General features: G+C 42.5%; 1 protein-coding gene across 1 annotated transcript in view; it reads right to left on the bottom strand.

The window, feature by feature from the left end:
- Positions 1-25,656, bottom strand: part of EXOSC8 (exosome component 8) — a 198,773-nt gene that overhangs the window by 153,972 nt on the left and 19,145 nt on the right. Inside the window, exons 4-7 of the mRNA XM_085621734.1 lie at positions 24,557-24,630; positions 12,532-12,577; positions 5,246-5,351; positions 5,116-5,161 (exon numbers count right to left, since the gene is read on the bottom strand). Of these exons, the coding sequence (XP_085477860.1) occupies positions 5,116-5,161; positions 5,246-5,351; positions 12,532-12,577; positions 24,557-24,630 (272 nt within the window). The remainder of the gene's footprint in view (positions 1-5,115; positions 5,162-5,245; positions 5,352-12,531; positions 12,578-24,556; positions 24,631-25,656) is intronic.

Here is a 25,656-nt window from a genome sequence, read left to right as displayed (position 1 = left end):
GGCAATGAAAAGCTTCGCCTCTGGCTCCTTAAGTGCCTTCGGATTCATCCTCCAATGAGATGAACATCTTTCAACGTCGAGATCCGACAACAGACACAAAAGGCAATCTTCGTGGGGGTCCGTGGTGGACATATCACCTCCACACTCCCTACAGGGTCTGAATCCTGACTTCTTTTGAGCAGCCATAGCACTGCTACACAGAAACCGGCAACTGGAACAAAGTAATATCCAAAGAAGATGGTGAGTCCCAGAAAAACGGTTACGCGTCGACGGAGCGGAAAAACAGGTAACCGATGTCAGCATGTCAACGAGGTCTTCTTATGGCTCCGGTGAAGTCATACGGAGTCGCAAGTGGAGCCGTGCTATTGTGACGACCTTGTTGACGTGGGAGAGTTTCTGTGAATGCTGGCGCAGGGGTAATTCAAAAGGTGAGGAATCTACAGGCAGATGTATCCATCAGAACATCTCTTATTATAAGCCCACACTGATTCCAGTGATGTGTTTATTAATACCTTAAAGGTGGCCCTTGAAAACCTACCAACTACTAGTGCTCTGGCTGACAGGTGTAGACCAGCATTCCACAACAGTCAAGCTTCAGGCCCCTTGCAGGTGAAATCACATGCCTTCTGAGGGCAGAAACAATGCCTACTTAGGCCGGAGGTGTTAACACCTCCTCCAAGCAGGATGGCTAAATGATCAGCATATCAAGACAGGACGCTTCACTTGCCTCTGCTACCTTTGATCTGCGATCCAAATCTTCCGTAGACAGAGGAAATGCCACCCCCTGCCCCTGGTCCATTTGGCACAAGGACTGGAAGGAAAATTAGGTAGTCAGGAGGCGTGTTCCCCCTCAGGCTAGGTCCACACCTATGTTGGGCTACCTGATTAATTCCACTATCTTAGTTTTGGCAGAACTAGGCTCTCCGGATCAGGGCTATGCCCACTTCCCACAGGAAGTGGTCATATTGAGGATGTAGACACCCTAAAAGTAAGTAGCCCATTGGCTACTAACTGGCACTCCCTGTAACGCCCCTAAATTGATTAGTTAGGTGGCACCCCTGATGCGACAGATCAAGAAGGGAAGGACACCGAAAGCTGCTGGAAAAAGCGACAACAGAATACTGCTGTGGGTTTGTGGCACCAAACCCTGTCTGCCGCACTAAGCCTCGACAATCGCGACCCAGCGATTCGTCCTGCAGCTGACCAGTTTCCAAGAACCCCAGGAGACTGCCAGCCCTTAGTAAATTGACAAGCAATCGCCCTTGGAGTAGAGGAGCAACTCCCCTTCAGTCCGCATGCACCGACACAAAGTCCACTCTACCGGGTTGCGGCTCCCTGGCCAGCCTGACGCAGAAGCCCCCCAAGAAGAGGACCCTGTGCTCCTGTCGGTCAGATCTGTCCCCCCCCCAACAAGTGAGAGGACACCAGGACCAACCAGAACTACACAGGACCAATGCCCGGGTACAGGACTCCTTGCATCTGGGATGGGTAACCAATTCCATCAAGTTCTGGCAGAAGGAACGCTAAAATTTAGCGTTGGTTTTGATGCTGTTACGTAGTCGGTCGACCTACCCTCGCTCTTCCAGCTTTCAAGCCGGTCGACCTACCCGCACTCTACCAGCTTCCAAGCTGGTAGAGCACGGTTAGGTCGACCGGCTATGTAGCTGCATCAAAACAGACGCTAAAATGTAGCGTTCCCTCTGCCAGAACTTGATGGAATTGGTTACCCACCCCAAATGGGTCGGTATCCTCCCAAGGTGCTCCACATTTAGATTTTTCTAGTGCTTGGTTCATCCCCTACACTAACTAGGATTCCAACCACTGTGTAGATGCTAACTTCATTTCTGGTCCTGATGAACTGCTATTTGATCACTTACGTGACATACCAAGTAAAAAACATGTTGACCCCTTTGTACTACCAACCACTGAACATTATGTTGGAGGTCCGCTAACCCTGTTTTTAATTAGACAAGTTGACTCACTGATTAAAACTGCTTAAGGAGGACTACCTAGTCTATGTTATCCTTATGCACTTTAAACACTCTACACACTCATCTACACCCCAAGGCCCTACACTTGTACTTCACATTACGGCTTGGAATAAAAGATCTCCGCTAAAGAGCCCCTTGAAGGGTGCCCATCGGGCATTGCAGGGCCAGCCCGACGAGTAGCAAGCCCGGTGATGAAGCATGACACCCTTTTGGGTGTGTGAGGGCCCCAGTTCCAAAAGGAGCAGACCTCTGCTCTGCCCGTTGGATATATACACCGACCTTTCTATTAATTCTCTCTCTGTATCATTAGGAACTGCATACCTTATAGACCTAATTTGATTTGTTCTTGAGGCTTGTATGCTGGACCTGTATGCACCGCTAGTCCCCCACTTCATTGTTGATATACCACCATAGAAGAGCCTTGAGGGACACCTGCGAAGTACTCTACTTGCCATCCCAATCTCTAGAGAGAAGGCTCCAAACTTCTCTTCCAGATGTTCTTCAAGTGGGCTCATTCTTCAGATGATTTTGGAGAACAATGAATATGCAGGACACCATTGAGCGTGACAGGGCTTCTATGCTGGATCCATTGCAAACTTGTCATGTTCGAGCTCAATGTTTTCATCTTAAAGTATTGATGCGTTGTCTGAACATTTTTCACCACTTTCTCACAGAAGCTTGCATGCGTGAGTGAATGTTACAACTACTTTCCTATGCAAATGTTTTTACCCATGAGACTTTGTCAATAACAGCATGGGTTTATAAAAGAAATTGGAGTCAGAATTTAGACTGAAAGAGATCATGGGACTGGAAAAATGTATTTACAAAAATATACATCCTGTATATTTACTGCGCCATCCAAATTTTGATAAAAAAAATAAGTAAATATGTGATGGAGATCCGGCATCGTGAACATTTTTTTTGATCCACTTGCTCACAAATCTAAGAGGGGCATGTCTGGCTTACTGGAACTGGTTTCACCGTCTGGTTTCTCTAAAAAAGCATCTTGCACCAGATGGTGGAGTTGAAATTGTGTGGACTTCTTTTGGACAATACTCAAAACGTACCTGTCCTTTGTAATCTCCTGCTGATCTGTTGCATTTTGCTATATGTTTTAGAGTCAGATTTGGTTACTCTAAAAAAGCACATTCATAACATGCGGCTGAACATCGGATCTTCAGCTAGAAAGCTTCAACCTGGAGAAATGACACATGGATTTCCCACAGCAGTATGCAGGAGCTGTTAGGTTGTAAACATCCTAATCTGTTGCTTTGATAAAAGCAACGTTATATTCAAGATTTCTGAAAGATCCGTCACTTGTTTGGGTCATTAGCAGCCAACTCTTTGCATACATGCCCATAATGTTTTGTCATAAGGGTTGAGGAGAGCATAATCACTCACAGTCATTATTGCAAAGGTAGGTGTGCCACAAAAGTGTTTTTTCCATAGTGCTGAGATAATAAATGAATTTGGCTTTAGATCAGTCATTAGGAAGAGCAGTTCCTATGTATGAAGTCTAAATGTATACTGTTTTATAAACAGATTTCATGTTGCTTATATTCTGGTAGCAGGTTTTAGAAGCAAATTATGGCCAGATTCAAAAGATATGGGATCAACTGTAACATAGGTCTAAAAAGGGCTTGGTCCTGATAAACTACAAAGATCGCCACCAACCAATCTAGATTGCAGACATAGCGTTTTTTTCTAAACTCTAGATAGCACTTACGGAACTACTGTAATGTCATCCACTGGATTGACCCCTGAGGGAGACATACCTAGTGAAGAGACAATCTGTTTACCAAAGGGATGTCAGAGTTGTAGCTCTAGTAGGAATATTATGCTTCCTGGGAGAATGTCCAGTCCCCTGCTTCTTAAAGTGTGCGCCCTCATAGGATAACACTAAAATGGCTGAAACCGTTTCTTCAGTATAACATCTGGCTGAGAAAATGACCCTCTGACACAAATAGATGATCCTGACAGTGTTTAGTCCAAAGGCATATTACTTTTTCGACAGACTTCTAAGTCTTAGCCTTGTGACCTATAAGTCTGTAAGGTTCAAGTGTCATATTTTCTTCAAAGGAACTATGTTATGTAGAGGCAAAGATATGGGTCGTTTTCAAGGAAGTAAAATCCTTGAAGGACAATACATCCTTGAGCATGTAGTATTCAAAGCTTGGCTCAATAAAAAAATATCTCAATGACTATTGCCTCGAGATTACATACTAGGACGTTGAAAAAGTACTCTTCATTAAAAGATTTTCTGATGGCAAAAGGTTAGCGGACGATTCTTCTGAAATCCGCACATAGAATGCATAGACAGTAGCCCCTGAATATTGACACAAAACTGTTCGAAAAGACAATTGCTTTGATTCTTTGAACAAATGTTTGTCAATATGCTCTGATGTGGAGCGGGCCTCCTTCAGGCAACATGAAATGCTAAGACCTTCCGCGTACACCTTCCCCGACATTACGGCACCCTACCCATCTCAGAGGGCCCACTGACATTTTCTGGCAGAGGGGGCATTCCTCTATGTGTGTGACTTAGGCAAACAAGATGCACAGGTTGTGCAGCTGCCTTTCAGACTGTTTCCTTGTGCAGGAACAGCACTTCATGAAAAGTAAAGAAAGAATGAAGAGAGAAAAAAGGAGAGAGAAAAAAAAAGAGAAATGAGAAAGAAAAACGACAAAAAAAATAGATTCCTTCATAAACAGGAACTATGCAGAAAACAAAAAGACACCTCAAGTTGTCAAATGAGGCCCAAATAACATGCAAAAACAGAATTATTCTCAAGGAAACAAACATGAGGCAACATGAATGCATTACCCTGTGCTGGCTGATTATACCATGCTGTGTATCAGGAACGTTACCCTATTAAGCCTTTTGCTGGATTACGTGACACCTGGATAATTTTTAATGCAATTATGAACCTCAGATTCTGTTTGATTTAAAGGGGAAATCCAGTGAATGATGTTATATTGGGTCACAAAGCCCAAGCAGATAAACTAATACATTTAAAATGACTGCTATTGCCAACTGTTGGTGATACAGGAGTGACTACATAACAATATCAGTTGGTCTCTTTAAAAGAAGAAAAGTGAATTTCCAAGCTTATTCAGTACATACCTTGCCATTTGAAATACACAAATCTTCTTTTAATATCATCTGTGAACTAAGAAAAAGTGATTAGAATCAGTCAAAAGAAAGTACCATTGTGTGGTTATGTTTATTAAGTGTATAATAAAAAGGAACATACTTTTCAATCACATCTGCTATGAACTGACTGGCCACTTGAGCCTCTTCTCCTGGGGGCCCAGAGCGGAATCTTGATGAACATAAAGGTGGGAGATCCACATTAGGAACTGAAAATACATAATTTTTTGTTAATCTTGACCTTGCAGTCTGTACAGACCATTGAGAGTGTCAAGGTTTTTATGCTTTTGCACGATTACTTAAAATCATTACAAACCATACTTTCATTATAAATTTAAAAGCTAAGATACAAATTAGAAGAAACGTGCACTTTGATTAGACTAGATCATAGCAACTGTGATGACCAACAAGAGTCATTGAGATCTCTGCTAAAAAAAAAAAACTACAAGAGAAACTACGATTACAATAGAAGAGTTTGATTACAGAAAGTGCGGCTTAAATAAGCTACCATAATGAACCCAATACCAAGTTGTGTAACACACTGCGTACACTATGTAATACAAGACTTGAAAGACAAGAATTCCATGGCAGTTAAAAAGCAACAGCTCCGTCTCAATCAGTTAAAATACTAGTGCTATCAATAAACACACTGAGCCCCCAATCGGTGATTTATATCCTTAAGGATACCCAAAGACTACTGTAGACTATGCCTGCATCAACAAAACACATAACTACTAGAAAGTTAAATTGCAAAAGAAATAACTCAAAGCTGGTTACATCAAATTTGACATGCAACTGTTAGGCCCCAGGGTGGTTACGCAAGTGAGCACCAGAGTGTAAGAGCCCTCTTTTTGCATGGTTGCCCCCACTTTTTCCTAAAATGCTGATGTGCTTTCGATTCGAAAGGGCACACATCCCTGAGTGTCATGCCTACAACCCACTGCCCTGGCATAGGTCAGCTACCCATCTAGCCAGGTACACTATACCAGTGGTGAGGGTACAGTTGCATGAGCCCTGTACCCCTACAGTGTCTAAGTCAATTCTTAGGCATTGTTAGTGCAGTAATGCCATTAAGAGTATATAGTGCTGTGAGTTTGTCATTACGAACTCCACAGTACCATAATCGCATTACTAAAAAATGGGAAGTTTGGTATCAAACTTCTCAGCACATTAAACCTACACTGATGCCAGTGTGGGATTTCATGAAAAATGCATACAAAGGGCATATTAGAGACGCCCCCTGAAAACCGATCTAACACTAGAGTCCAGGCTGAGTGGTTGCTCGCAAGCTGCCACCACCTGACATGTTTCTGGACCCCTGGGTCGAGAGCCTACTGCTCTCGGGGGGCCAGAAACAATGCACATCCTGGGACGGGTTGCCAAGCCTCCTCCTCCAGGAGAGGCAGAGGCCATGAAGGGGAAGCTTCAAAGGCTTGCTGCCTTTGTGAGCTTACCCAGGCCTGTTGCTGCTTCCAGCAACTGGCCCCAGCGGTTCTGACCCCCACTTTGGGTGGAAGAATCATCGGGAAAAGCAAGTGAGGAAGGGAGGTGTGCCCACCTTTGCCAACCCCACCCCTCAGGTGGGGGAAGTGAAGCACAACTCTCAGTCCCCGCCATCTTGCAGATGGGGGGACCCAACCAACCAGAGTGAGGCATATGCCCCCCTACCACTGGAGGGTGGCATAACAGGGGGTGTACCCACCCCAAGGAAGGGACACATTGGTCCCAACCTTTTCGTACCTAAAACGCCCCTAAATGTAGTATTTAGGGGGCACCCAGAACCTTGCCTCCTAAGACAAGAAACTACAAGAAGAAAAGAAGGAGAACAGAACAGCTGTACCAAAGCTAAGAAGAGGAGGACGCCAACTTTCTTGGCCCCAGCCCTACCGGCCAGTCCCCACCTCAAACCTTCAGAAGCGAAACTAAGGTGTGTCCTGCAGCCAGCAACCTCAAGAACCTCGAGGACCTGTCCTGCTTCCAAACCAAAGACTTTGTCTCCCGTGAACACTGGATTTGTTCACCAACAGACTCCAGCTTTGGCGAAATCCGTGGGTCTGCACCACTCTGCACCCGTCGCCCACGGCCTAAGTTTGAGTGGCCCAACACCACGAGGTCTACCCGGCGATCCGGACCTGAGATCCGTGACCTGCCTCAAGCCGACGCCTGCAGCCTAAATCCGGAAAGATCCAGTTAGTCTGAGAGGGAGGAAGTAAGCGACATACCTACACGCACAGCACTTTGTGAATGCTCTTTAAGATTTGTTTAGGAGAATATTTGGTACTCATAGGAACGCTGGGGGGGGGGGGGGGGGGGGGGGGGGGGGGGGGGAGGTGGACGAGTAAATCTACAGCTTACTTTGGACCTGTGCTTAGTTGACATTGGCAATAGGTGGTTCTGGTCACGGGTTAGTCATTAGCTAGTCCACCGGTGACCTGTACTTATCTATTCCTTGTTGGGATCTACCATTATACAAACCTGCATGAGGACAGTAGACGGAAGATGGAGTTGAGGTTTGTCAGCACCAAGGTTTTCCTACAGGAACAGAAGTGCGACTGAGAGTGCTAAGCAGTCCCCCTCCTGCTCACTCATGACTTGTGGCTTACCAGGCTTGGCAGGGTTACCAAAGTTACCGAAGTGACTTTGCTGGACAAATTAATTGTCAATCTATTTACAGCTTACTGACAATTTAGTGGCAAACCATTGATGACTTAAGAATTATTTGCTTACAAGTCCTTAAATGTCGCTCTAGCCCACCTGCTCCTTGCTTGGACACATTTTGACATGCTGGTAATTATTGAATATTGAATGCAAGCTATTGGTTGTTTGATTTTGATTGTTTTTCTCCCACAGTTGGGTTAAAGAGACATTAGCTCTTCAACACGACATGTGCCCCCACCCCGTTTGAGAAACTGGTCAGATCCTTTAATAGCACCAAGAGCCTGATCTCACACACCTATGCCACACTTCAGGAATCCAAACCTCATACTTCACACCCATACTAGTCACTATGGGAGGCCGACATGGATTGCTAATAAACAGATAAACAATGAGACGTCCTTTAAAGAGACGTTCCAAAAATCCACAAAACTTTTCTTCATAGGGATAGGGCCTGAAGGTTATGGTACTTGACCTCCGCCAGGCTATCCCGCATGTATCCAACCACCTCCTCAACTTGTTGGCGCTGCGGCACCGCCACGGACACCTTCCTGCACATATGGTGGTGCCGCTCAGTGAACCAAACATATTGGAAGGAGATCTTAGGCTACATCAAAAAGGTACTTTGGCGATGGAGCATTTATCTCGCAAGCTCTCCCACACTGAGAAACGTTTCACCCACCTTTGGCAACCAATGATGGACTCCCTCTCAAAGATAAAATATCTATGCTTCCGAGCTCCCCACCGGAGGGCTTTACATTTCTTTGATTGAGACTTCTCTTCTCTAACTCCCATCAGTCTAAGGCGCCAAGGAACGCGGACATCTCCCGCCCCAAACAGCACCGATGCATATGAACCCCCCCCCCCCCCCACCCCTCATAACCACCTATACCAGGGATGTGGAATTCCTATAGCCTGACGCCCAGGACATATTGTTTGGGGTCGAGGGCAACAAGTTTTCATGTTTATTTTGTCCTTGGAACAAGTAGTCCCAGCCCCCTGCAGCACAAACCCTTTGACTGCCAGTTTGCAGTACCACATTATGGATCAGAGAAGGGCACTGTCTACAGTTGAGGTAATATTTTGCTCCATGTTAATGCTGTTCAAACTTGTATTTATGGTTCATTAATTGAGAGCCTTTATTATTAGAGTGAGCGCTCTAAGTAAATGTTGTAAGATCTGACTGTACTACTAGCAGTGGTTCCAGTATAACAATGTGTACGCACGTTTTCAAAGTTTAGCAATATGAGGCTATGTATAATGCTCCCAGAATGTTCTCTGATTTGAGGCAAATATTTGCATGAGCTTGAAAGCAAGATTGATGATTCTTTGCTTTCAAAATAAAATGTTCAAAAAAACATGAAAGCAGGAGTAAAAAATATTTTGCTAAACTAATGCAAAATTTCAGGTCCCATTTCTACGCAGCATCATTTAGTAACATGTGTTGATGCATGCTAGTATTTCCCAAAAATATTCATAATGGAAAATCAGTGTAACCAGTTTCAATAAGATTATGGGAAACAAACAAGCATTGGCAAAGCCACTAGGTCTGAAATCGGTGGTCAGCTTTTTAGTTTTGACATTGTTTTTGTAAAACCATAATGTTGTAGGAGCTGCTGAGCCCTCACCATTATAACAAACATTGGCAAAAGCAAAAATAGTTTTTCGTCTCAAAAAGCACATACGGCCACAGTACTTACTGGCACTGAACAAAACTACTTTGTGTGCATATATGCTTCTTGTGAAAGAGCAGAATGCGGTCACTCACAGTGAAACCGCCGATACAGAGAGAGAGACAGAAATTTAGTAAACACAAAAGGTCACGGTCAACGCCAGACCACATTAGGGGTCCAATTATTAAAGAAAGTCTCAAACGTGCACCCACAGTATATGACCTTGCATTAAGTACAGCTTTACGGCTTTCGTGAATTCCCAAGAATTTACAGAAGTAGGACAAGAAATAGTACTACTAGAAAATATTTGTGAACTGCATTTTAGCATGAGCAAATATGCATGTGTAGATTTTCTCATGTGAAAATCTGTGTTTGCAAGTTCACTTTCCTTCCAACCACTATTTTCCCAACTCTGAAAGAAGGTTTACGTCTGCCATTGTCAGGAGTAAATTTCCAAAATGTCTAAGTATGGGAAAAGACTAGAGATGAGTTTTTGAAAACCCTATAAACATGCAAGTTAGTAGGTTTGCATAGACTCAAAAGGGCATTCTAACCCTGGAACTATTGCTTACCACTACCTTCAGCCCCAGTATGTAGATCTGCGGAAACGTGGCAATATAATGGGATTGCAAGTATTCAAACACTACTGTGGTATGAGCCCTGGCTTAATCAGAGAGGCTATATCAGATCTCTTATAAAATGAGATTCCTGCCATAATTTAATACCGCACTACATGGCACCAAAGGGACAAGCAGACATTTTATTAAATTCCAACACCCCTGCTATACACAGTGACTTGGATGCCCCCCACCCCCTGGTACTCCTGGTTTCTTTTTGTTTGAAATTTACTGTTACAGACGCACAGCACCACATATGGATGCCAAGAAGGAGTGGGCTCCATGACAAGGTATAAGGTCTCTCATAGGCCACCTACCAGCTACTATTATGAAGAAGTTGATGTTTTCTTTACTGTTTTATTACTCGGGTGCATAATCTGCCCGATTCTATTGTCAATAAAAAACCAATAAAGACATTTTTAAAAAAAAGAAATGCGATTCAACTGAAAACAGAAGCAATTAGTAATTTATCATCATTAAGGGTCTGAATGAAATGAATAGAGAGATGATAGTAATTGCAAAACAAACATTGGGAAATAGATCTTCTATGTGAATTTTCTTTAGAAAATCAATTATTGAATAAATTGGTTTACAAACAAAAATCCACAACTCAATGAGAAGATTAGAACCCTAACTGGGATTCTAACAGTGGGAGGGCTGGCTTTTACAGAGTCTAATGTCTGCATGTCTATGGTATTTTTATAGCACAAACATAGCCAAACACAAGTGGAGCGCTGTGTGTGTCCGAAGACAGGCATAAAGTCAATGAGTAATAGGGGAGGAAGCAGAGTTGTTGAGGTTTAATGCATTGAATGTAGTGTTCTTAAAAGAGGGGAGTCTATAACTCTTTTCTAAAATGCAGCAGCATCTGAGCAGTTCTGATGGATACGAGAATGTTATTTCAGATACTAGGTGCACAGATGGAAAAAGCTTCTTGTCTTTTTTACACTTCTTAAATTGCAATTTGATGGTGCTCTGGCTTTGCTGTGCCAAGAACCACCACCAGCTTGTCTATAAGATGGGCATGAGTGCTGGTTAAGATGGCTTTGTAAATGATGAGGCTGGTTTTGTAAATGGCGCAAACTGACAAGCAGAGCTAGTGGAGATTTATCAAGACAGGGGTGATGTATTTCTTTAGGCTCTGCATAAGACGTGCTGCAGCTTGTTGGATAAGCCTAAGGAGTGCAATGTGGAATCTGTGAGGCCAAGCAGTAGGGCATTACCACCATCAAAGTTGGCAATTACTGGCAAGGGTACTACATCAAAGTCAGCAGAACAAAACTATCTCCCAGCAAGGAAGATCATGCAGCTTAACAAATGCTACCACGTGAGACAAGTCAATAATCAGTCATTGTGAAGATTACAGCACTTCATCATTTAAAATGAACAGATCTATAAGCGGATCTATAAGCAAACAAACAACCTCCTAGGTCAACAAAGGTACTTGATTGTTCAACCATCTAGAACCATAGGCAAACACCTGATCTAATAGGTCATGACATCCTATTGTTATGCACAGATTAGCCTCAGATACTGACAGCTCTCATAACTATACATTCAAGCCATGTTCAGTCTCCATTTTAAAACCTAAACGGTTACTTAGCATTTAATGCAAGGGATTGAAAGATAAACAGACACTCATTTCAAGGGCCCATGCATATACATAATCAGGTAAGTGCGATCCAATTCTCACAACAAAAACCAGCACTAGTGAGCGAAGTCACAACCATCTAGCTTATTGCATGGTGAGGCAATGCAAATTCCTGAAAATAGTTCACAAAAATGGCTTTAAAGAGTTATCAGACGCCACCCACAAACTCCGAAGGATATTTAAACAAAGGACAGACTCACAGAGACACATCCTTTTTCCAGTAAACTGCAAGCATTCAATAACAAGACCATCTATGTGGCCGGTCTGGTTTATAGGTCATCAAAGCAAGGAGGGGCTAAAAGCTTTTGTTAACTCTAAAAGGGCAGGTGCAGTTGGCAGACTACCTTAAGTCTCTCCCTCAGAATATAAAGACTGTTACAAAATTGCGGTGTGATGTGGTAAAGCTGAAACGATGCCTGCTCCTACTTGTTGAGAATTCCTCTTCATAAGACATTATTTTATTCAGAATTTCAAATACAATAGGCATCTGTTCCCAATTATTATTTTCCTCTCCATTCTATTCACATTTGTACTTTTGTAAGCTTTATACAGAGTGAAAGGGACTAACAGAGTCTAATATTACTTTCTGCAAAGGTGACCTGCTTTGCATTGGTGGGATTCAAATTATATCGGTTTGATTTTCCTCATGAGTTTAAGTATTGTTTTACTTTTTACCTTTATTGGTGCCAAAAATATTGTTAGATGAAAGCATATTTGCCTCTGTCTCGATTACATAATTTTGACTTTCATTAAAAAAAAAAATAGGAAAATTAGCATTAACCTTTTTACTCACCAACGTATCCTTGATTTGGTGCCTCTATTGTGGGTGCTGCAAACTCCTGTAAACATTCACAAATTACATTATATTACAAATGTTTAAACACTGAACAAAGTAGCTATTTCTCTGAGCAGGCAGGGGGCTGGAGGTGACTGGGCATATATGATATTACTAAGCAAACTTAAGATAATATAGTTCAATATCTCTCACATTCAAAGTTTGATTGTGCACAATAGTACTGACCTGATAAGGAGAACAAGAACTCTGAACTGAGTACTAGAAAGTGACAGAGATAAGCTCTTTTCCTGAGGAATATCTGTTCCATTTTTACTGCAAACTTAAGTTAACTACTCACCGCTCGTTTTAATTGCAAACCACTGTCTGTACACGCACTCTTGACTTTTTAATGAAGGGTTCTCTAATGGGTAGCTCAGGAGCTACTGGTAACTTGTCTGACCATGGAAGTAGACCCAGAAGTGCAGTCCAGAACAATATTTAATTCAGAGGTTCTAGCCACATTCAGTAAGGCAGCACTTCACATCCCTGGACCTCGATGTTTCAAATATTTTTTATTGGGATTTATAATTAAATAATGCTGTTATACATTGTAAGTCAATTCAATAAGCATCACTCCACAGTAAACACTCTACAATAGGCAAACAAGTTAATAAATATAAAGTTGCATTCACTTGTAATCACTCAAACTATTGACCTAAAGCTTTTAGTCTCCCATATTCCGCCGATTACACATCAGGTATATCATGATAGGGAATTTCAACTTGGATAGGGGAAACAAAAAGGAGCGCACAAGCATTTAACATGTCGAGTAGGCAGGGGAGTAAGTACAAATACAAACTGATCTTCACATCAACCACCTGGAAGAACAATGGTTAAGGACCAGGGAGCAAGTCCAGGGATATCATAAGGGTTCACACAGGATGCATTAGATGCTGGGGGCTTTTCAGCCGTGAGTTCTTTGAATAATAATAACAGTGTCCCAGGCTACTGCAGTGGAGTGCTTCCGAATTCTACAGGCCTCTTCCCAGTGCAGCGCAGTACTTTCAGCATCACCCCAGCGGCACAGAGGCCTGCACCACTGGGCAAAAGATGGTGGCTGCTCTGCTCACCAATGCACAGCGAGTAAGCATTTTCCCAAAATAAGAGCCAGATTCAGAGAACGTACCCTCACCCTATGACTCTTCCTCCTGGGAATATGCTAAATGCTATAGCTTCCAATGAGATGAAAGTAGTGAGATCTGTGACAGTGGCCAGTACCCCTTCACGCTAGAGCTAGACTAAAGCATATGTTGAAAATCTGCTGAATGCAACTGAAATCTGGGGCAAATAAGGTTGGCCGATGTATACATGTGGTTTAACCCTAACTGGGTAAGGTATGCCCTATGGAGTATCATATACTATATATGTTTAAATCTTGCATTTCTAGAAATTACATGCAGAGACTCGAGGTCATGTACCTATTCTGTATTATGTAAGGGCTGCCCTAGATCATCCTCCCATTCATGCCAGAGATGAGAGAGCAAGATCTCAGTATTCTCCCGAATTGCTCTATAAAAACAAGTAATAAGATGTCCTCCTTCTCCCATGGTGTGTAGTGTATGCATTACTGCATGTGTGGGTGGCTCTACATCAATCACACCCTACAGTTTTCTAAGTGCTCCAAGCAACTACGCATGTAAAGGAAACTGATTACGCAGTAAATGTGTCCTGGAACAAATTACCAAATGTGACAATGGAGTGTTCATGCCAGCTTGTCATCTGGTCAGTAGTAAAGTGAATCAATATCAAAAAGATGGGGTGGGGACAGGGAGCTTAAAACAGGTCTTGCTCCCAAGAACACATATGACACTACTCTGGGGTAACTGTTCCTATAAGGCTACATCCAAGGTTTGGAGAAGTTGTAGAGGAGTAGAATTGATACTTCCTTGTTAGGAAGTAGTGCCCTCAAACACCTGTGAGGGTGTCATGCTTCATCATCGGGCACTGCTCCTCGTGCGGTCAGCACTGCAATACCCCAGGGGTCCAGCAAGAGGGCTCATTGACTGAGATCTTTTTTAGAAAATACCATTATGGTTAGTGCGGGTGTGTGAGGAAAAGGGGGAGGGGTTCTGGTAGTGAATTAAAACTACCTCAGGGGTACCTCAATATTATATTTTAATCCAGTGTCCCCACAGTAGGGTTAAAAAGTGTATGTAGATTTCTCAATGGAGAAAGGCAATCCACCAGTGTGTGTGGGTCTGGGTCAACATGTTTTACACCTCCGTGGTCCAGGAGGAATCAGTGGGGCTTCATCAGGACCAAAACAGAGGGGTGGTGGGGTAGGGAGGTGTTTCGTGTCTCGTGGGATATTCACGGACACCGCCAAATAATTAATAGTGGGTCACATGGGTACCTCGTGGTCAAATGACAAAGGAGAAGCTTGATTTCCAACCCTCCAATTCAAAATAAAAGGCACCTTGGGTCCAGGCAGAGGCCCAAGATGGTGCTGCGGTTAAGATAGTGGAGTGTCGCGGTGTATAGTGCATAAAACTACCCTTCTGTCTGCCTGCCCGGTCACTTCCTAATAAGGAAGTACCCATTCTATCCCCCTACAACTGATCCAACCTGTGATTTAGCACAATTGGAACAGTTACCCTAGAGTAGTGTTGTGTCAGTTGTAAAGTGCCCCAGAGGGCCAGGCAAACTCCGAAGTGGTGTGGTCAGTGAATATTGAATAATGTCTTTTGTGAATTGCAACACTCGTCGCGCATCTTCGAGCCAACCACGAAAGGAGCAGTTTCACTGTGGGATGTAAAAATTGCTGTATTACATGCAAAGGGAGGGGACCATCCCCTCTGTTCGTTTCATAAAGAATATTTCCTGATAACCATCTGGCCATCCATTGAAGCTGTGCCGCAAGATAATAGGCCTCAAAAGACAGCACCCCTAATCCCCCGCCTCCCACAGGCAATTGAAGCTCGTTTAAGGCTACCCTACGTCTCCCGTTGTCCCAGAGCAAATCCTATAGTGCCAGATTCAGATCAATGAAAGAAAGAAAGAAAAAAAATAGACATTTAGGAAACACTGGAACACAGAAACAAAATAGACATTTGGGAAGTACTGGAACACTGACAAAGTAGTATGGTAGGTGGGGGAGGATAACCATTTAGACCCCAGATAGTGGCAGCCAGCCTAACCAATGGCAAACACGCTTACGCACAAACACACACTGTAACCACATGTGGGACTTGCTACATTTAAGACCACCAGTCTCAACTCTCAATTGTTCAAATCAAAGGGCGATTTGTCACCTTACAAGTCCCATTCTATTAGTCATAAAGTGAGTGAATAGCTGATGTTTGAAAACACAATTATAAAAAATCCTAAACATTTTTCTAGTGGCCCTTTCAATGATTATCTATGGTTTGTTTGGGAGATATATAGTGGTTAGTTTTTTTTCTTTGTGCCAAAGATCATTTGTTGCTCGTGCAGTTATTTAATTAGTCATGTGGTGGCATTTTATAGCGATATCGTATTTTCAGACGTTGTTGGTATCCCTTTCTTAGGTGTATCACAATATTGAGTCTTAAATACTACCCTGCCAAAATATTGTATTCAGAACATGAACAACAATAAGAAAACCACAATCTCATGAAGTTAATTATATATATATATATATATATTTACTTACGGCTGGTAGCTCCTTTGGGTCCCTTTGGTAGATACAGAAAAGTGGTTTCGAACACAGGAACAGATTAGAGCAGCCGATGTGCACTAAGACCGCAGTGAATGCTACAGAAAAGCATTTGTAAGAGACCAAGACGGTCAAGCTCCAATCTCAAAGTGACCAATAGGCAAGACCTGATCTGTGACAAGCTTAAGGTGTGAGTAGGTTCTAGGCTGTACTCATGAGTGGAGGACTATGATCTTATGCACTTAGCCATTAGCTGAAAGGAAGAGGTGAGTCTACATACCTCTCTGGAACTTCAAGAAGTCTTCTCTGGGCAGGTATTTCCATGTGTCTATGTTTTTTTCCCTCAAAGTTTTATTGGCATTTATAAGTAATAGCAGTACATCTATATGCATGGGCATCATTTACTTTCAATTACCACTGATTGACAACGTGCTGCCTCACACAATCCTTTCAAGCATATTGCGTAAAGAATGTCTCATTAAACTAACTCCCCCACCCCCTCACCTACCCTCTCTTCCCCATTCAGTCCATGTCAGGTTACATGGTTAAGTGCACAATACAAAAATACATCTATTTGCTGGAATAATAAACATAGCAAACACAAGGAGATGATGGACGAAGCACTGAAACTTTTCAGACACTCACCCCCAGTCACAGATCTGGGTTGAATCCCTCATCGTTCTTTAGCTCACTCCGCCCCCCAGTTCACACACAGCTATATGCAAATCAGTCTTGACCCCGTGCCTCATGGGAACAGTCCAGACCGAACTGCCAAGCCATGTCTTCCCTGGACCGGAAACAAGCATCCTGGGATCGGTTTTGGGCTAACAGCCCTCATCAGCCAGGCTAGCTTGAATCCAGTAGTAAAGTGAGCAAGGGACCCACGTCTGGGTATACCCTGCCAACATAGGGCAAACAAAGCAAACACAAGGAGATGATGGACAGAGCACTGAAACTTTTCAGACACTCACGCCCAGTCACAGATCTGGGTTGAATCCATCTTCGTTCTTTAGCTCACTCCGCCACCCCAGTTCAGACACAGCTATATGCAAATCAGTCTTGACCCTGTGCCTCATGAACTTGTTTCCAGTCCAGGGAGGACCTGGCCTGGCAGTTCGGGCTGGACTGTTCCCATTGGGTGCAGGGTCAAGACTGATTTGCATATGACTTGGTCCAAACTGGAATGGCATGGTGAGCATAAAAAACTATGGATTTAGGCCCTGGTCTCTGTACTGGGGTGAATGTATGGCATTGTTCTGCATTCTGTCCATCGATTGTTCTTTTTGTAATAATAAACATTGCCTTGGCAGTTTCTCATTCTTATTCCCTTCTTTGGGAGTCCTCTTCTCCCGCGGCCTCCTAGGATGTAGGTGTTTGGTCTCCCCGTAGGTCCACCAACATAGTGGCCCATGCCAGAAGGTCCTCTCCAACCTTAATGGGATTATGGTATATAATCTAGGAATATTTTTTAGACCAAAAGCGTGGCATTCAATTTTATATTATCGGTGTAGCCTTGCCAGGTCTCAACATCTAGGTACGCTGCTAGCTCGGATACTGTCAGTCAACGATGTAGAATTCATGCACTTCTGTTAAGATTTTGGCCTGTTTGAGCTGCGGGCATGTTCCTGGAAAACTTTGAGGGACATGCCCAAAACTGACTGTAGGAAGCTGTCTCTTTATATAGTGGATCAAAACAAGGTACACTTTGTAAAGAGTCCAGGCAAACCCCAATTGGTTTAGAGGCAAAAATGATGACTCCGACTTAAGTGTTGCCATACCCTTTCCTTAGCTCACCTTACCTACTGCTCAGCCAGGATGAGTGCTGGAGTGCTTGGTGAAGGCATGGAATGCCTGGATGTCTGGTGAGGTGCACGAGTGTCAGTTGGAGTGTGCAGGCTGAGCAGCAGGGAGGCTGCTTCTGGTTGGACCATCTTCTAATCTTCTATATCCTTATCTACTTACCATCTTGATAACATGTAACTAAGTCTTAATGAACCATCTTCTACAATCTAATCTACGGCTACATGAACTTCTTTTATCCATTACAACAATAACACTAAATGCTCTCTTTTTTGGTAGCGTGGGCAAGCAGTTTAGGCTTATCAGAGGGTAGTGCCAAGCATTTGCTGTACTCACAGAGGCGATAAATGAGACACATTCAAGAATAAATTCGAGACCAATTTAGAAAAATAAGTTGTATTTTTATATAAATTTTGATACCAAGAACTTTGTTATCAGGTAATGACCTATTTAAATATCGAATTTCACAGGTGAGTAAATAGTTCACTTAAATGTGTCTTTACGCAGCAATGCTTTCCTATAGAGAAAAAGGGATATGTTGCATACAGTTATTTACCATCGGGTTCTGGGGGCCTACTTAAGGACTTAGGGTCGTGGGAGGCCACGGTCCAAAGCACCACCAGCAGTTACTAGTTACCTGCCCTGGGGCGTCCAGGTGCAGAAATGCTTGTCGGGTTGGTAGCTAAGGGGGGCATCTGAAAACAGGCTGCAGAGGGAGACTGGGAAACAAGTCCGGAAGCTCCCAACCAGGGGCTCAGGTCTCAAAGGTCCTGGGAACAAGGGGGCACAGCTAGTTAATCAGTACTCGGGGTGCAGAGTGGAAAGCTCAACTGGGATCTGTGCGTCCTAGGGCCTTGCGGTGGTCAGTCTCACCAGTTGAGGGTGTGAAAGCCAGAAAGCTGGGTCATTCTGGATGTGGGTCTCTGAAGTGCTGACATCCCTCCACGGCTGCTTGGTCCTGGTTGAGTCTGGACTGGACGATCTTTGTTTCTTGCAATGGGTGCTGATCACTTAGCCATCCTGCTTGGGGGAGGTGAAAACACCTCTGGCACGAGCAGGCCTTTTTCTGACCTCAGAAAGAGCAGGCTTCCATCTGCAGGGGTCAGAAACCGGTCTGTGGTGGCAGGCTGGTCTACACCAGTTAAGATAGAGCACTAGCAGACAGCAGGTTTTCAGGGGGCACCTCTAAGGTGCCCTCTGGACGCATATATTAATAAATCCATCACTAGAATAAGTGTGAAGCCAATATGTAGACCACCAGTGTCCAGTGCATGTACTTAAAATGGCTTCCCCGTTAACTTATAATATCTAAGAATCGACTTGGACATCACAGGGGCATATCTGCTTAGACAGATATGTCCACGCATGTAGTATATTGCACCCTGCCTTAGGTCGTAAGACCTGCTTGGAGGGGTGACTTACAGGAGATGTGCCATGTCGTGTCTTCACTTTTCTCTGCACCATGTCACACAGCCTGCAATAGCAGTTTACATGATATCACTGAGGGGTATCTTAGGGTGGCACAATACATTTTGCAGCCCTTAGAAGCCCTCTTTAGTACCCCTTGCCCAAGGTACATGGGGTATCATTTACTACAGACTTACAGGGGGTGCTAAAGGGATTGTCAATTGGGGAGCAGGGGGCTTGTATAGATTAGGTAAAGAAATCTGGTACTTGGGACCTGGATAGCTGGAACCCAGTGCACTTTGTCAAAATTGCATCGAATACCAGGCAAAAAGTGGGGGTGATCATGTCCGAATGGGGCATTTTCTCACACTGATGAAAATCAAAGCAGTTTAGATGTGGATACATTTCTCTGAATTTGATCATTTTATTCTCATGCTTCAGATTAGCACCAAATGACACTATCTTTCAAAATTGTGCAAAGCACTATATGAGATTTTCAGATTTAACTCCATGAACAACAGTCGCTATATTACTCCAAGCAATGTCAGCTCTGTCGGATTTGGGTTTTTCATTCACTAAGCAAATTGCTTTCTTGACTGGGAAGTAAAAAGTAAATCCACAGCTAGGCACCTCTAGTTTACACGAATTAAAGAATAATTCAAAGCTAGGTTTACCCAGTAGAAGTTAATTATAAGGGACAAATGATAAATTGTAACCTGTGATTGTAAAGACTTGAGTAAACACTATAATTGTATGTCTGCTCAGAAGTGAAATAATAAAATGCCAATAAAAATGTTTGAAAAAAAAAAAAGAAGGGACAAATGATTCTTTTGTTTTCAAAAAGTTCTCAACAAGGCACAGGTGTTTATCTATGGAATGGGCGCAAATCCTATACCAGATCACCAAGCACACCACACGTGAGGAACCTTCAGAGACCCCTAATACCCAAAGGACATCTGTCACGCCAACCCCGCCAGCCAGCAGCTCTGCTGCGCGAGTATGCCTGTCCAAGGAAGACACTCTCCCAGGACCCACGCCACCAGATAAAGCCCATGAACCCGTAATGTAAACTAGGCTATACCCCAAACCCCCCCCTGCACCACAGCTCAATGGTTACTAGAACAACAACGCACACTGTCATGGAGGACCTACTGACCCCTCCCGTCTGCGCTCACTCCCCCCATCATCCTTCCCTACTGATCCCGCATTAATACCCCAGTTTAGCACCCAGATGTTTGCTTCTGGCTACAACTCCGGTACCTAACCACCACCAGAGAAGGACTGAGAACAGGGCCACACACTAGCACAGTATGTTCATAATACTCATGGTGACCGAGAATAGACTAAGCCCCATCACTTCGTCTCAGCAGGCGAGGAAAACCCAACATACCCCAGCCTTACATCATCACCCATGCACTATGTAGGAACTACACTGACTCGTGAACACAACTGCGAGAGACTGCAGCTATAAATGTACATCGGACTAGCCTATAAAACCTTTGTATGCCTAAGTATGTATCTCAAGATTAAAGCCATTGCCTATGTTTAACTGTATAAAACATGTTCAAAAAACAATTAAAATATTTTAAACAAAAAAAATAAAACAAGGCACAGGTGTCCCCAACTTTGCGTAGCTTGTAGACTTGTCCGCTTGGGCTGCTATGTATACACAGGAAATGATACCACAATTGGGTCCTACACCAGTATACTGATGTGAGCAGCTCATGATCTTTTATGATGAGAGCCCCACACTTCAATCCGTGAGAGCATTGAAAAAGAAGTATAATTCTTCCCCCCCCCCCCCCCGGCCGGATTTGGACTAAATTTGATTAAGTCACAGGTATTTCCACTAACAGGAATCTTTGCCTCCTAGGAAATTGGTTGTGGGAGAATTGGGGTGATGGATGAACTAACTGACTATTTAGGTATAACCATCGGAGTAGCCATTCCATGATCACTATGTTCAGTGGGTGAGCTGGGGGATAACGGTCAACGTATAGAGATGGGATAGATCCCTTCCAAGAATAATGGGGAGGGTGAATGTCATTAAGATGACATATTTTAGAGAATTCCCTTTTACATCCCTAGTTGACTCTTTAGGGACTTTGGGTCTGATGTAGCAATCAGCAGTAAATGAAAATCCTCACATTTCTGGAGTAAAATCTAAATACAGAGTTGAATCCTCCACAAAAGGTTCATTATTGTGAAGGAAACTCAGGCAGTGGATTGTAATCCACAAATTGAGTTTTCTTTGGAAATTGGAGGATTTTAAGTTACCACGGACACCGGCACTCTTGAAGCTCTTTCTAAAAAAATATGGTTCCAAGATTAAGCTTTGATCTGGATGTAAAGCATTGTATACAATTAAAACACTATAAAGAATATGCAAAAACTATAGTCTATAAATCCCGAGAGAAATATACAAATTTCTCATTAGATCATAGGGTCCGGCGTTGTATTCTTCTACTGAGGCTTGAAATCCTCCCTTTGAAAGTGTGTATAGTAAAGTGGAACAAATCTGAAAATACAACTGGGCTCTGTGATTTGTGTAAGGGAGGAATACAAGATCTAACTCATGTTCTATCTGTCTGTCCTAACCCAACCCTAGTTGAAGCCAGGAGGAGGTATTTAAGGCCTATGAGTATTGGATGCAATGCTACATCAATACAAAACCTAATTAAGCTTTGTAAATCATCACCGGATGAACCCGCTTGTACCAATTTTATAAATTTTTAAAGAGCTTTCTAAAGTTGTTTTAAAATTCACGGAGATAATGTTGTAAAAAATTATAAATACTTAGTTGATATTATGAACTACTACAACCTGTCTTTTCAACTGATCTATTTAAGCTTTGGGAAACCTATGAATTCAGTTGTTATTAACCTTATAAATATCTAATGAATTTTATTTTAAATATGTCGCAAAAATTTTGGTGAAACCTATTATGCTTTGAAATGCTTAAAGTTGATGTTATGGATGTCACTATAAATATCTTAAAATGATGTTTGTGTATTTGTTGACCTCAATGGAGGTCTATATCAAATTTAAAATAAATGTTGTAATTCTGGAAGTTACCATGGGATTCAAATTTGGGTTCCTTTATTAATGAAATGTGTACGGTCTGGGAAGAGCCACAACCCGGTCTCAGGTCACCCATCATCCAGTAGTCTCTTAAATTGGTGGTTTATCGGTCTAATGCATTATACACTACTACTGGGTGGTGGAGCATCAACACATGGTTGTGGCATTGCAGTGGCTACATACCAAACCCTAGTAATACAAACTGTACAATTGAGGATGTATTCTTGAGCAGTTGACAAAGTAATGCTCAGGAGAAGAAGAGAATGAAGGGATTCCAGTTGTTGACGTAGTCTTCCCCAGTACTTCTGGTCTGGGACAAAGCTAAGAAATTGATGAAGGAAGCAGTCCTATTCACAGTGGGACAGCTGCTGAGACCTAGTACAAATGGTTCAATTAACACAAAGCATAACGTTACAAATTTTAAGACATATCAGCATACACAGATTAGAGCAATTTGAATGTATCACCGTCGATAGACTATTCTTGGTGCCCGAGTATGGCTGGAATTTAGGGATTAAAGATTTGCTCAACACTTTATGGTCCGAGAGCAGTGAACGGATATATGTAAAATAATAGCTAGACTCCTGCAGGGTCACCTTAAATGCTCAATTGCTTATTGAGTTCTTGTCTTCATTCCAAAAATAGAGACAGGTCATGGAGAACCATATGCGCTTGGCTCGGTTACTAGCCAAGCAAAGCAGAGCAATGGGTTGGATGCATGCAGAGGAGGTCTGTAGAGAGAAAGAGTTGATGGAGCTATGGAGGATCAAATTCAATTTATTGTACTGAAGGACAGCCACAGGGACACACACAATGTGTAGCACCAATATTTACATACCTTTGTTTTTTAACATATTCCTTATGGGCATGACTGAAAATCATAATTGGGCAGCTGAAAACAACTGCTAAAAGTTCTGTGAAGGTGATAATGTACCATAAACCATCATGGACTCTCTGTGGATCGCTGTTTGCATACTCTCACTTTTTCGTTTTTTTTTAGAAGTAAAAATCTCAATGAAAACAATTTATAATGGTAAACTGCATTCATTATTTCACAAACTTCCCACTCCCTCCCAGCCTATTTCTTATGGATACTTCTCCACAGACTTCCTCATGTTTGACATAGTACCTTGAGTCTAGATTGGATCTGGAAAATACTTCAATCTCAGCAATGGGTGCTATGAGACTATATGTAATGTTATGACTAGATGAACAGTTACATATCATGCCCATGACATTTTTTTTTCCTTCCAAGGACAAGCCTGCATTGTACTTGTCAGAACCCACTGCCTACAACTCATCGTTCTGACTGTTCCCACAGGAAATTAAGGGAATCAAGTTTTTACCATTCAACTTAACCCCTAAGACATGGCAGGTCGAGGGCCAGTGTCTACTTTCCTTGCTGCCACTTGTCCTCAGACCAGACAAGCACAGAGGAGCCTGGAAATCACAGTTGTAAAAGTGACACAGTTGTAAGAAAACGGCCTTTGCTTCAGTCTAGATCTAGTTGCTATCTAAGGAAAAGGAGAACAAGTCAGCTAGCCAAATGGCCTGGAGTAAGGCAGACTTTTTCTAGACGAGGCCTCACCAAGATATGTGTTCCTAAGTTAAATATTTGCCAAGTGCAAGAGGCAAAACCTATGGCAGCCCAAGAAAGAGACAGACGTGCATGGTCCCAATCTCCCTTTGGAGAGTGGGAGACAAAACGAAAGTACCTGCACCCCTGCTGCAGAGAAAAACAAGTGCAGGAAACAAAAAAATAAGGAGCATCACAGGCCTCCCATTTTTTTGATATGGGGATTCCTGTCATAGCATTTCACATTGTGGATGCAGTGTGGTTACCGGAATAGCTTGTCCCTTGTACTAGATGTCTCATACCCACAAAGATCCATTTCATAGAAGTAATACTAGCATATTCAGATTCCATGAGTGCACTAAGCAGGGCTTCGGGAACCCACCTACATTAACAGAGACCAGTGAGAATGAGTGACAAGCCCAGTCGCTATTATGCTATATTAAAGAGAAGCAATACATTTTAGGGATAAGTAAACATTAACTTACTGCTTTGATACCACAGATCACAGTGGTATTTCCAATTTTCACCAAGGCAGACCCATCTGCAGTTGTAATAGAACCTGGACAGAAATTACAAAATGTAAAAACTGTAAAAATCAATAAAAAAGGCAATTTAGGGAACAAGCCATCTCTTAAATATTTGGTATATATGCTGCAGCATGATTAACCACTGTAAGCAATATAAAAGGTTTCAATGATAAGTCCTGCTTTGGTAGTCATTATGAAGCAACTTCAAGAATCCGAATTATCCAGACACACAGGTAATAAAGTTAATGTTGTGGAATACAAACGTAAATCAAATGCTAGATCACAAATTCATTCTAGTACAATTTATGACACTTGGTCCGGCACCTCCGATTTTATCTTCAGTGCAATGAACCCCCTATAAATGTCCCTGGGTGACTGGACATGTTTAAAACAAACACCTGCTATGATTAAATTTTTAATGGCAGCTTTAACCTGTCCAACTCATGTCATCCTAAATGAGAAAGACCCTTTTCATTGCCTTTGCACTATGTAGAATTATAATTCCACAGTACATATAAGTAGTTCTGAATTGACAATTTACTTTGGAACACAGAATACTTGCCAAGGAAGCCTGACCATTACAAATGGCATTCTTTTTTTTGGAAATGTAAGTGGTAATATGGTATAGTGATTTTAATTGTACATACTGTGACAACTGCAAGTTTACCTGAAAATATTGAGGATATTTCACCCATGGTTTTACAATTACTCTAGAAAGTGCCAAAAAGAAGGATGGCATGCAGTAGGGAAAAACATTATGATCCACTCCAGGCCATGTCTTTGAAGCACTGCAAGCACCAAGAGGTCTTGTGCCGTGTCTACACTGATCGAAAACAGAAGACCTCATACAAAATAAAGAAAACATTTGAATACTATCTATTGTATAATTTCATATAAAATGTTTCTTCAAAGATACTGACCAAGTTCACAAACTTAAATTTAATAAAATCCTCATTCACCAGGTTCAATCCCACCAACTTTAGAAAACTTCTTTTCAGCTCATTATCAGTATAGGACAGTGGGAGGAGAACCTTTTACTGTTAGGACTTTAAGCACTA

This window comes from Triturus cristatus, chromosome 8 (assembly GCF_964204655.1).
Source record: "Triturus cristatus chromosome 8, aTriCri1.1, whole genome shotgun sequence".
Taxonomy (NCBI): domain Eukaryota; kingdom Metazoa; phylum Chordata; class Amphibia; order Caudata; family Salamandridae; genus Triturus; species Triturus cristatus.
This window is presented reverse-complemented; position numbering and strand designations above follow the sequence as displayed.